The sequence below is a fragment of the Chinchilla lanigera genome, unplaced genomic scaffold (genome assembly GCF_000276665.1).
Source record: "Chinchilla lanigera isolate Chin_1 unplaced genomic scaffold, ChiLan1.0 scaffold00012, whole genome shotgun sequence".
Lineage (NCBI taxonomy): Eukaryota > Metazoa > Chordata > Mammalia > Rodentia > Chinchillidae > Chinchilla > Chinchilla lanigera.
The window spans coordinates 11,410,069-11,423,616 of record NW_004955413.1 but is presented as its reverse complement, the minus strand read 5'-3'; the positions used below and the strand labels follow the sequence as shown (position 1 = coordinate 11,423,616).

Below are 13,548 nucleotides of genomic sequence, written 5' to 3'. Positions count from 1 at the left end.
TGTTATTTATTAAGTGCTTCTGTGTAGTTTCCATGCCTTTCAGATGATGAGAGGTATTGATGAGAAAGTATTTCCCCAGGTGGAAACCATTGGAGATGCCTACGTGGTAGCTAGTGGTTTGCCTATGAGAAATGGCAATCGGCATGCAATAGACATTTCCAAGATGGCTTTGGATATCCTCAGCTTCATAGGAACCTTTGAACTGGAGCATCTTCCTGGCCTCCCAGTATGGATTCGCATTGGAGTTCACTCTGGTATGTAGAGACGAATCTTAGCAAACAGAACCATTGGTGCCTCTTGCATCAACTAAATCAGAACGGGTAGAGGGGCTTCCGATGTTGATTTTCCCCTGAGGTTTACTCTTCAATCCAGTGTGCCAAATGTAGGGCACCATTACGTATCCTGACACAGTCAGACCTAGTTCCTAAAGGGCACCTGGAACACACCTTCAACTGCATTTTTCACTCTTGGATGGATGAACATGAACCACACAGGAAAACAAGAAGCTCGTTACTCCCCATTGCAGTTACCATACTACTATTTCACCATGTCCTCCTCAGACCCTACCTCCCCTCACTTCTGTATGGTTTTCATTACAATGCTATAGTGCAGTGGGATAGATTACCTACCCATGGGAAAATGTCATTAAATTGACATTGAAAATGTCAATTGAAAATGATTAAATTGCTATAATACTTTTACCTGCCACACTGCAGTGGTATAGAAGAGGTTGCCTCAAAGACCATGACAGTTTCATATCCTTGTTGACAGAGTCACTTTAGACAAGTTAAACTTCATAGAATTTAACTGAGCAAAGAGTAATTCACAGACCATGGCACTTAGAAACAGAAGAGGCTCCCAATGCTCCAGCTGGTAGTGTAGGCAGGCAGTATCTATAGAAGGAAAACAGAAATGAAGTAAAGAAGCCACTGGATTGGGAACAGTGCCATGTTAGCCATATGTGGGTGTGGTATGATCAGTGGGTAGCTTGTGATTGGCTGAAGCTTGACTTCTGTGATTCATTACAACAGTATATTTCAGTTGGTTTAGGTAACAAGTTAGGTTGCAGCTTATTAACACAGAGTTTCAAGGTAGGAGGCAGCCTCACCAAATTTAGTTTAACAGCATTGAACCTAGAGATTTGATTAGTTACAAGAATCATAGAAACCGTAATTGGAAAGGAATTCAAAAGTCATCTTCAGTAATTCTTGGCAAGGCAATTATTTTTGTAGATTCCAGGGTAAGTAATAATATATTCACTTCTAAAATAATCCCAGGACCCGTGAAAACTCTCCATTAAAAAGTTGTAATTGTTAGGCAGTTTTTCCTTGTGTTAAATCACATCTCTCAGTCAGGCATAATGGAATACACATGTAATCCCAGCACTCTGGGAGACTGAGGCAGGAGGCTCGCAAGTTCAAGCCCAGCCTGGGTAACTTGACAGACTTAGTGAAACATCTCAAAATTAAAACTAAAAAAGGGAGGAGGGCTGGGGATGCAGCTCAGTGTAAAGGCCTTGAGTTCAACTCCCAGTACCAAAAAGAAAACGTGCAAAAAAGAATTTAGTTTTCTCTACAATTTCTTACTGTTCTAAGACTCCAAGTACAGAAAACCCAAAAGATCTCCCAGGCTTGTGGCAAGGACCAGACAACTATATTGGCTAAAGTCAACCTGTGTCTATAATTTCCAGCACAAGCATGATAATAACTGTTTGTTGATTGAATAATGAATTGATGAAGTTCTCCAAGTGACAGTAAATAGAAGTTAAAGACTGCTGCTATATCTTCAAAAGTCAGGAACATAGTTGTGGCCTTCCCCAATCATGTCTACTGCCAAATGTCTGTAACTTCCTGGGCATCTGCCAGGGATTAACACACTATCTCTTTTCTGGCCCAGCACAAACTGCCAGAAAGGGTTAGTAGCAGGACTGACTGAACCCATTCAGGGAGCATGGAGCCCTGGACCTTTGCCTGGTCTCTTTCCCCTGTGACCTGCTCAGTGTCTGAGCTAAACCAGGACACACCAGGCTGCCATGCAAGTAACTATTAAGCACATGGAATGGAGGGGAGGTGTTGTCAGTCTTTAAAAACGCAATGATTTCAAGGTATCGATGACTGAGAATAAAATATTATGTCTGTGGGGATTTGTATACTACTGTCCCTTCCCGCCATTCCACTCTGTTTTTGAAGGAGTCACCTGTGTACAGACCCATCACTACTGACGCAGGTGGTGTGGTGGGGGAGCTCAGAGGTCTTATCAAGAAGCTGCCTGTACCGTGCCTTCCCTTCTCTAGGTTTTCTTGGGCTTATTTGTTTGTCTGTTTGTCTACTTTTGTTTTACATCAAACCTGACAGTGATGAGTTCAGAACTCAGGGGAAGAGCTAGTATTTTGTGTCCTTTTTTAATGTTAATAAACAGAGTGGTGGTAAGATAAATGTACAAAGTGATTCATACACATCAAAAACAACTAAGCCAACTAGGAAATTAATAATTCCTTCTCTCCAAAATCCAAGTTTGCAGTTTGTGAGTTAACCTTCAACTTCTGAAATCTTTAACTCCTTGCATTCAGTCATCCCCCCCACCTAGTGCCCAATTGAGAACCCTTCTTTCCTATCTACTATGCACGAGGGCATCAGCTTGTCTCAGCTTTGGTTCTGCTCGATAGGGTGTCTTTGTGCCGTAGGCTTCCCCCAACCCGTGTCATTCACCTGGCCTACGAAGTTCTTAATGAGGATTATTGCAAGTCCTGCTCCTGTGGGTCTCTCATCATCCTCACACTACAAATCCCACAAATACCACTTTAAAATAAAAATAAACCATACTGGGGCCACTGAACCTTCAGATCTGTGCTGCCCTCCAGCGGTCCAGAGTCAGGGTTATGTGATTTGTGGTAATAAGCAAGCAGTGACATCACTTTCACCCTTCCTGAGAGCCTTCTATTCAAAGTAGTCCCATTTTGTTATCTGGACACACTCTTGTTCAATGCCAGTGTAAATTTTCTTTGCTGGGGCAAAATGCTTTCTGAAGGCACACTTTGAAGAATGATGCTTCCCTGGTGAGATGCATCCACTAAAAGCTCACATTCCATGTGCTCCACCATTTCTCCATGACATGAAGCATACAGCTTTTCTTACAGGGACTATGAAACTGTCACCGTCTTTGAGGTGACCTATGTACCTTCTATACCACTGCAGTGCGGCAGGTACAAGTATTATAACAGTTTGACCAGCTATTTTTTCCCATGTGTAATCTAGCCCACTCTACTATAATATTTTAATGAAAAATACACAGAAGTTGGGAAGGAGCACAAGGAGGGACTGCGGAGGACATGGTGAAATAGTAGTATGATAACTGCAATGGGGAGTCATGACCCTGAGAAGAGGTTTATGCTCCTCCAGCTTTCTGTCCTTTATTCTAGGTCCCTGTGCTGCTGGAGTTGTGGGAATCAAGATGCCTCGTTATTGCCTATTTGGAGATACTGTCAACACAGCCTCTAGGATGGAATCCACTGGCCTCCGTAAGAAAAGAGTATTTTTCTTAGATGACCCTGGTTCTATCTTTCAGCAGAGGCCAACCATAGGATTAAATGTCCAGCAAGGAAATGCATAATGCCTGTGAGATACAGAAGATCCCTTAGATCAGCTGAGGAAGAGCCGATGTCAATCCAGCCCTCACTACCTTTTGCTTTTGTGGTTGTTATTTTGTGATAACTATTTTGTTCTTCCTGTATGTTCAGTTTTATACTGTATATTTTTGTTTCATCTGTAGTGAATTCAGGCATGCTCTCCTGGAATAATCTTAAAATTTAGCATTTGTAAGTTTTTTTAAAAATCCAGCGGGGTACATATAGACTATACACCCTCGCTCCAATGACCTATTTCCCTTTCATTTGTTTTTCTTAGGAATTAATTTTAGTAAAGAAAAAAATCTAGGCAGTTAACCTATACAAAGGAATGTACTGTATCTGTCTAGTGAGGTGGAGGAGCGGTGTGCTGCCTATGGTAGGTGTTTGGTAAGTATTGATGATAGTTATAGGAATATACAATAGGGAAAAAGTATTGGTAGATGAGGTGAGATCTGGCAAAAACACAAGCAGCAGCATGATATTTTTGGAGCTGGTTCACATTCTCATGTTGGTAAGTACTGGAAAATCATGGTGCAAAGAAGAGAGTAAGGTGGGAGTCAGACAGACTTGACTTAAAATTGCACTGTCTGCGTAAGTTGATGAGAAAGTTTCCTGATCTTTTAAGTCTCAGAAATAGGAAGGTATTAATTAAAGATGAGATATCAACATTCCTTGGAGGATTGCTGGAAGGAACTGGAATGTTAGGTTGAGCATTTAGCCATTTTCTGGTACATCGTAGGTGTAAACATTGGGGTTGCCATTATTCCCAGTTACTGACATTATTATTTGTTGTATGGTTTTTGGGCTGCGTGTTGAGAAAGGTAGAGTACAGCATGGACCCAGGAGAGGGAGTGCCCCCAATGCTTACATTCTAGAAGGATTACAGCATTCCAGAGGAGGAAAACTTGAGAAAAATCAAGACGCTGGTGTCAAGTTCCAACTATTTACAAGGACTTGCCCCTAGCATGTGAACTATTTACAAGAATTTTTACATGGGAACCTAAAGCCAAATTCCAGCTCCTGAGCTTGACACTACAAACCTAATCCAAAACTGAAGCCCCAGAGACTACCACTGCAAACAGAAATGAGACTCAGTGGACAAAACCCAAGGAGAGCCATCATTCTGGACCCTGAAAAACAATGCCAGAACCAGACCCTCTTCCTTCTCTTATGTGATAACACTTCTGGCCTTGCAGATGTTAGTTTTAAGGGCCCCAACACTAAAAGAGCCATTTTGGTTTCTCCTTGATTAGGATACTTGCTTCCACTGTTGATGTGTTTACTCAAGGGGAAGCAAATGTAGCCGTATTGTAGCTCTCGAGAGATGAGATTTTCATTTCTCTGTTTGGCATTTGCAGCCCTGAGGATTCACATGAGCAGCTCCACAATAGCCATCCTGAGGAGAACTCAGTGCCAGTTCCTGTACGAAGTGAGAGGAGAAACATACCTGAAGGTAAGGAACCCGCAGAAGCAATACACAGAGAAAGCTCTAAGGCACACATGGTCACCTCCTGTGAGATTTGACCAGGGAAGTTCAGGAGCACCAAGATAAAGGGTTCTTTTCCGTTTTCCCCATATTGGTCACCCACCATTCCTGTGGAAAAAACTCCACCAAAGCATGTGAACCCAGAACTTTTTTGCTACAAAAAGCCCTTTAGATGTTTTGTATTACAAGCAATATGCTGTAAAATACTGCCACCATTTCTTCCACAGAGATTCCACATTTGTCCCAGGTTCCTTCCCCAAACCCCAATCTCAGTCTGGTTCAAGGCTCACTCCAGTAAAAACCACAGTTTCCTTACTTCTGTACTCTCCCTGCAAGATCTGCTGTCTGAGACCACTCTTGCCCATTGCTTTTATTAATCTGAAGCTCAGGGCCAGTGAATTGCAAAGTATAGCCCCATACTTGTGACTTGGCATTATTGTGTGCTCAGTAAAATGTAGGTGTCTGTCCTACTGAGACTCCATGTGGATGCAGATTAGGAATCTCAGTTTTAACAAGTATTCAAAGTGTTTGTGATCACTTAAAGTTGAGAATCACTATTTCAGGTTCTCCATGCTGTTCTTCATATTTAAAAGAGCTGCCCATTATTCCAGCAGTCAGGAGGCTGAGGCAGGAGGATTACCATGAGTACAAGGCCAGCCTGCCCTACATAGTGAGGCCCTCTCAATAAATAAGAAAAATCAATAAATATAAATAAAACAGCAGCCCTTCAAAGCTACCGATCATCTCCAATTGGCTGTCTTAGAAAGTTAGCAGTCTTTTCACAGTTGATCTGAAGCCAGCTATGCATTGTAAGATTCTTTGTTTCCAGCAGCTATAATGCTCTGGCTTTTATACTCAGGTTGCAACTTGGAAAAGCTTCCTTTTATGTAAGAGCAGCCTCACATTACACTCACTTTTTGAGTCTGCCAGAAGTATATTTGCTACACAAGAGCACTTACCCCCAAATAAAATTGGGTATAGATTATTTCAGGCCAACCACAGCCAGGAAACTATTAGTTTTCAAACCTCTTTTTCAAATATAAGCTTTAGCAAAAACAGTTTCTAGTTACTTTATATCCATTTCATAGCACCAAAATGAGCCTAACTGTTATTGAACAGTTGATCTCAATCCCACCCAGTGTCCAAGACCTTTGTATATTGAGCAAAGCACTGAGCAGAGCACATAAAAGTAGTAAGGAAGTCGGAGATGTATTAAAGGAAAGCGCTACAGCAAGCAGGGACACTGACACAATACCCAAGATTTGGAGGCAGATTTATTTATATTGACATAATCACTCCCAAAATATCAGGCCCTGACCTCTGGAGGTCTAAGGCTTACATGAGATAAGCAAGCAGGAAGTACAGAGGCAGAATGGTTTGTAGTTTCTTTGGCAAATCTTTACTGGGCATATTACGTATTATCTTTTGAGATAAGGCCCAAATAGAAACAGCAACATTAGGGTTATCAGTGATCCTAGGCTTATTACAGAGTTTTTTTCCTACATTACTTTTAGAAAGAGACATAATTTAAGCCTGTCTGTTCTGTAACATTACTCTGGCAAGGTAGCGAGGGAGTTAGTTTAAGGCAAAAGCCACAGGTAGCAGAGGGGCAGGGAAGCCAGGACTGGGGTAAGCAGCGCAAAGATCAAGGGCAATAGGTATGGAGCAATCTTATGAATGAGGTCCTCACGCTTCAGCCATGAGTAGATTGGTCAGCATCCCGAGTGACCTGAGCAGGGCTTTGAGTACATTGTCTCTTTAGAGTGAGCTGTCTGGTCCAGGTAAATTTTCCAGGGAATCTAAGGCTGGATTTCTGAAAGGTGTAGAGGTAGTTAATATATACCTGGGTTGTGTGTATGTGCAGGAATGTTTACAGGTATAGCTGGTAGAGCTTTGTGGCCTATGTGTTGTATAGTTCTGCCAGGTTTGAGTTATCTCTGTTACAAATGCATGCCTGTTGTTGCTGCCAATAGTCAACGGTAGGCCGTATCTAGGGATGATCCTTCACAGCAGGACCCTACAAATTTTGTTGCCCTCTCAGCTAAAGTAGGGAATGCCTCAGGCAAGCCTGAGGAGGTGCATGTATGTTTCAGTCAATTAGATTCCTGGAGGGGGCTTAGGAGTACACAGATGCTGAAGCCTGTGTACAGGTACCACCACAGTGGCTTGAACTTGCAGAATATAGGGTGGGGGACAGGTCTGGCATCGTTAGTGGCAGGTTTCCAAACAGCAGCAGGAAGCAGTAGCAGGAGAGCTTTGGCCAAAATAACATTGCCCTTGGTGACCACAGCATATCTAGCCTGCTGGACTCCATTTCTAACACAGCTACTTTCATACAGCATGTGGCACCTGGACAGTGTCAGGTCTCAGCCTAAGATGAGCTTTCAGCTTTCTTCATCAGAAAGATGGTGGCTATTAGTGCATGAAAGCAAAAGGAGAAGGGTCCTTAGCAACCAGATCCGTGTGTTTGCACAGGTCGGCCACTGGGCACTCCCAGGGACTGAGTCTGAGTACGCATCACTGTTTTTGTGAATTCAAGGATCCCTATTCTATAGAAGCCAGCAGCTCCAAAAAATTCATGGAGTTTCTTTCGTGTAACCAGTGTCTGCCAGGTGTTGCAGGAGAGTTTCTGTGTCGGAAACTCTGGGTTCTCAGAACCCAGAAGGAATTTCTGAGCATCATCTCAGGTGGGTGTTAGAGGATGCCACCTGACCAGGACAGGTGTGGCTGTGAAGCAGAAGGTTCGGGGGGAGGGCCTCTATGGCTGAATGCAGGCAATGCCTCGCTGGAATCAGTTGAAGAGGCTGGAAGTAGAGAAGTCAGGAGCAGGGAATGAAACTGTTGGCAGCAACTACAGCAGCCAACAAAGGTGTCAAGGTGAAATTCTCAGGAAAAACGGGCCTCCTTTTCCTTTTATTTTCTTCCAGTGGTTTGGTTTCATTTTTAACTCTGTAACTTCAGAAAAGCCCTTTTTTCCTGCAGTAGGGGCTGTGAATTTTGACTAATTCCCATCTCTGACTTCCTGTGTGTGTGTTGTGTACCTTTGAACAGTGGTGCAACACACAAAGGGTGGTGCTCCTCATAGAGAAAGATCCTTCAGATGCCTGCCTGACCATGCCCTGCTCAGGGACTTAGGTTCAACTTAGCTAAGGAGGGTTTGAGGCCTCCCTTATGCCATATGTCGATCACCACAGAACCACAGGTGAAGGGTCAGTCAGCCACCATGACCAGGGCTCCCCAAGCACAGATGGAGCAGCCTATTGCTTATGCTGCTCACTCCATTCACTCACACATTCATTCAGCAGGCACTCAGAGGTTAAACATTCCAACCCTCTTCCCTCGAGGGTGGTCCTGACTAACAAGAGTTCATCAGCTTCCCCTTACACTTGAGCTGAGCAGGACTGACAGACTAACTGGGGTGCCTCTGAGAGTCTTACTGGAATCAGGCAGGCAGACAGACAGACATTCTGTGTCCTACTACCTTTGGAGTCTGATGTGAGCTGCTTGAACAGGGAGCCAGGAATCCTCCTGCAGGCTTCCAAGGAGACTTGAGAAATCTCAAGGGTGTGCCTTCCTGTCAGGACCAGGAGAGGTCCTTGCTCTGTCTGTGAGGGCCATGACCAGTGACCAAAGAGGTCAGCACAGTCAGTCTTCCCAGCCAGTGGACCAGGTGGAATGGCAAGCAGAAACACTGAAATGATATGCAGGATTTGGAGGCAGATTTATTTATGTCAATGGGCACTTATTGGGATCATTTCCAAAATATCAAGCCCTCATCTCTGGTGGTCTAGGGCTTATATGGGATAAGCACATGGAAGAACAGAAGCAGAATGGCTTGTCAATTGTGGATGGATTTATACAATGTGCATCATAGTGACCAGCTATGCATCACAGTGATCAACCGTTTCTAAGAGACAGAAGTAACCAGGACTGGACTAGGATCTATCACGTGGGCAACTGACGTATAATGGCTTGTGGGGGCATTTCCTGCTACAAAAGTACACTTCACAGAGCAGAGCAAGTCCATGACAAAATTCAGGTGTGGCTCAGAGTGGCCATGATTGTTTTAGGTTTGAGGTTAAAGTACACTGGGCAGAGTTCCAAGCAGGTAGAGCTCAGAGGTGACAACTGTCAATAGTAAAAGTGTACCCTCAAAATGAGGTCAGCAGAGCCAGAGACGGCAACTGAGATGAGTTTCAGGATTTGCTTCTCTTTTTTTTTTCTCAGATTTGGGTAGTGGCCAGGGGTGGTATCTTAGTTACTTCTCTTGTTGTTACACCCAAACATAAGGGAGGAAAGATTGATTTAGCTCACAGTTTGTAGAGGTTTCAGTCCATAATCGGCTGGCTCCAAGGCAGAGTGGCACATGGCAGAGGGCCAACAGCTCATGGGAGCAGAAGACAGCAAAAGCAACAAGGGCGAGGGAGAATAAGCCTGTTTCTGTCCTATACACTGCATGCAGGCTACCCACCCCAGGGCAAGTGTAGCACTCACACCCTTAATCCCAGCATTGGACCATGAATCAATCACAAACTCTAGATTCAGTCACCTCTGAAAAGCCTGCCCCGCATGTCTGTATGAGGCCTTTGGGGGACATCTAGACACAAACAATAACAGGTGGTAACTAACTGTATTGTATCCAATTAACTGAGCATCTCCACATCACATTGGGAGGGGGAGTTTGTGAATTTATATGGGGCTAGATGGAACCAGGATGGCTGCCAAAGCCCAATAGAAAGAGAAGGCATCAAAACTATAATGTTATTGACATTATAATGACCATGGGGTTACTTTCAGTTACTATGAAGTAATTAGAGCTCATGACCCTCAGGCTCATGCCAGAGATCATGCCAGAGATCAACTTGCTCCATTCTGTGGCATGTACTTTCATAGCAGAAAATGCCCCACCCTCAATCATTGTACTGCAGTTGCCCAGGTGATAGATCCTGTTCCAGTCCTGGTGATAAAGGTAGGAGCATACGTTTGACTCATGTCAGAATATTAAGGAAATGTGGTGTGGGTAGAACCATATTTCTCAGGCTCATGTCAAGACAGTAAGGAAATATAGTGATAGTAGGGTGCCCTCGGGGTCTCCAGGAGCCAGAAGGTACCCTATGTGTTGTGAGCCTAAGGCCAGGATGTCTCCCATACTGTCATCTCCTGCCTCAAAACTACTGTCATTGAGGAATGCTTATTACAATACATGTATGTTTATAATCTATACACTTAAGGCACCACAGCTGTGGCAAAAGTTTTGGGATAAAACTCTGTTGCAAAGAGGGCTGAAAGGAAATGCAAACAATGAAAACTGTCTAGATTTATTGGCGCTACAGAATTACAGATGAATAGTCTTTCTTTTAAAGTTAGAATTCTTAAAATGTTGCTATGGTGATAGTTTGAAATATCTTTTTGGGGAAAAAGCAATCTCTACTTTCATGAAGGCCTACTTGGTAAGTGAAAGACATTTTAAAAAATAGTTTGGGAAATAAATATTTGTCTAGAGATAACACAAATAATAAAAGCATGGCAGCTGTGCTTAAACGTGGGAATTGATGAGAAGTGTGGAGGTGAAATATCTCTGGAAACACATTACTGTAGGAACAGCTGGGTAGAGACCTATCATCTTATTGGCCTCCACGGGACCTACCTCTTTTGTCTCCAGGGGAGAGGGACAGAGACCACCTACTGGCTGACCGGAATGAAGGACCAAGAGTACAGCCTGCCAACCCCACCAACTGTGTAAGCATCTGGGTGGGGCAGGGAGGGAGAGTGGAGTTGGAAGGCTTAGTGGGTAAGTTATGTTATGTGACCTCCCACCATGTAAACCGCCCAGTGCCTTGTAATTAGTGCTGGCATGTTAGTATGAGACAAGGGACTACACACCTGAGAGGTTTAGAACCTTCCCTTTACCCATGGCTACAAGTGAGTGTCTTGAAAGCCTGCAGTATCCTGAGACCTCAAGGACACAGAAAAAAGTCCAGAGCTTTGGCTGCCCTGTCTCGAATTTAGACTTTCTCTATGATTCACAAGTGTACTCCCAGTGACATGCCCACCTTTTCGCTGGAGTCTTTGCTCAGCAGCTGTTCTAGGCGACTTCCTCTCGGAAAAAGGAAGAAGAAATATACTGTCTTGAACTTAATTAAGATTTAGTTTTTATTTCATTTATTTTGTTTTGTTTACTTGCTCTTTTCCTTTCTGTATGTGTCAGGGAGCTTTTTCAGCTGCCCCAGTTATATTTTAAATACCTCGCCTCCACTAAAACATACTAATGCATATTTTTTGCAGAAAATGTGCTATATTTTAGGCAGGAATGAAAGTTAAAAGTTGGGCTACCTTTTCTGCCCATTTTCCCCGAAGGCACCAGCCACGTGTTGGCTGTTTGCTGAAGGACTGACTAAGTGCTCCCACCATGAGGTAGAGCAGCACCAGTGTTGTGCTCCAGACCTGCTCAGAGGAGCAGAAGGCAGTCTAGGGCTCACTTGATGCATGCTGGGGGCAAAGATCTGAATTTTCACTCCAGCCCACATTTTTCTGTTGAGCCACCTGATGAAAATAGAACACCTCTCTCTTGCCCTAAGGCCTTGGCACTGGATCTTCACATGGAATCTGTGTTGTCCCTGAGATGAGGAAGATGAAGGTTCAGGTCTAATGAACAGGTTTCAGTTCTCTCAACACAACTCAAGTTGTCCAGTTCCATGTTGGTAGACGTAGCAATTAGTCTGTGGCTGTTGCCATGGTTTTTGCCAAAGTAGAGAAATCCTATCATGCAGAGGGCTAGATGCCAAAGCTGTTAGACACGGCAAGAGAATCTCCATCTTTTCTAGGGCAAGGAAACCTGGCTCCTTATTAGGAGTGCCCTGCATCCATTCTAAGCTCTTGAAACCCTCCACCATCCTGAGCTCTCTCCCCAAAATATTTTCTCTCCTAGGCATGTGTGGGAACAATGAGCTTGCAGTGTTGTGTGGCAGGGCCCAGGCATCCCCTGGCTTCTTTCTCCCTCCTCTGTGGAGTACATGGAAACCTAGATCCTACAAACTGTGTCGTTAAGCTGTTTCACTTTAAGTCGAACTTCCTGCCTGCAATATATTCTGCTTATTTTACAACCACGCATTGCAGGGATGACAGTTCTTTAAGCTTGTCAAACGAAGGATCATTTTGTATTCTTTGGACTTCCCCGCACAGATGATATGTTAAATGAGTAATTGGGAAACTGAACTGATGATTCTGGAGTTAAGGACTATTCCATGTGAATTGCTGAAAAGTCCTATTTTTCTTTCCTCTTCCTCCTTCCAGGGAAAATCAACAGCGTTTGCAGGCAGAATTTTCAGACATGATTACCAGCTCTTTGCAGAAAAGACAGGCTGCTGGCATAAAAAGCCGTAAACCAACACGGATCGCCAGCTATAAGAAAGGCACGCTGGAATATTTGCAGCTGAACACAACAGACCAGGAGAACACCTATTTTTAGACCCGCAAGTGAGAAAGACTTCCACAAATTAAATCCCTGCAGTTAGGTAGCAACCTCAAGTGTCCTGTGACCTCAGTAATACAGAAGAATAGTTAGCCTTGGCTGCCCTAACTGGAACGTAGACTTTCTTCTGCGAATCACAGGTGTGTTCTCAGAGGAATAATTCTTACTCTGGAATCTTACCCTAACCGTCATTCTAAGGAGCTTCCATGTGGAAAAGAGAAGGAAAGAATATACCACCTAAAACTTGAGATTTTGTTCTTATTTCTTCTTATTTCATCGTTTTTGTTTTATTTACTGGCTCGTTTTCATTCTGTAAACATTTGAGGATTTTTTTTAAAAGTTGTCCCAATTATATTTTAAATACTTTGTGTCTCTTAAAGTGTACTTTGCTCGGACATTTTGTAGAAAATATGCTATAAATTAAGAATAAAAATTAAAAGTTTTCTGAATCTGGGTATGTTTTTTCCTCTCCTGCCCATTTTTCTGGAATTCACCAAACACCCTGTTGTGTTTGCTGAAAAATTGACCAAATACCCGCACCTTGAAGCATGGTAAAGCTAGAATCGTTGCTCAAGGGTTAGAACCTGAAAGGTCATATTAGATGCTGCACATGAAGGGATTTTTTTAACCTCTAAACAGAAGTGTTGCCTTGGCTTGTCCACTTAGCAGCATGGAAGAAGCATTACAAGTAATGGGAGTCATCTGAGAATGGGACCAAGATAAGTGTTCAATTCCTACACTGCTCTTTTCTACCTGTAATCAATGTCTGCCTCGAAGCACCTGATATTTCTCAGAAGGTAGCCTTTTCATAATGTGACAGATGACTCTGTGGTAAGTGTATGTGTGTGTATGTGTGTGTGTGTAAAAGTGATAAGGCATATAGGGTAGGCCAAATATTAAATAACCAGAATTCTAGGAGGAGAAAACATAGATTACAAAGAGAAAGAATAGACAAATAGTGGAGGG

At 43.3% G+C, this 13,548-nt stretch overlaps 1 protein-coding gene across 2 annotated transcripts in view; it reads left to right on the top strand.

The window, feature by feature from the left end:
- The window catches only part of Gucy2c (guanylate cyclase 2C), a 78,616-nt gene extending 65,585 nt beyond the window's left edge, over positions 1 to 13,031 (top strand). For both annotated transcript variants that reach the window (XM_005378994.2, XM_005378996.2), the window contains 5 exons: positions 80 to 254; positions 3,419 to 3,517; positions 4,984 to 5,078; positions 10,774 to 10,850; positions 12,405 to 13,031. In XM_005378994.2, the coding sequence (XP_005379051.1) occupies positions 80 to 254; positions 3,419 to 3,517; positions 4,984 to 5,078; positions 10,774 to 10,850; positions 12,405 to 12,579 (621 nt within the window). In that variant the 3' untranslated portion in view covers positions 12,580 to 13,031. The remainder of the gene's footprint in view (positions 1 to 79; positions 255 to 3,418; positions 3,518 to 4,983; positions 5,079 to 10,773; positions 10,851 to 12,404) is intronic.
- Positions 13,032 to 13,548: the final 517 nt, after the last annotated feature.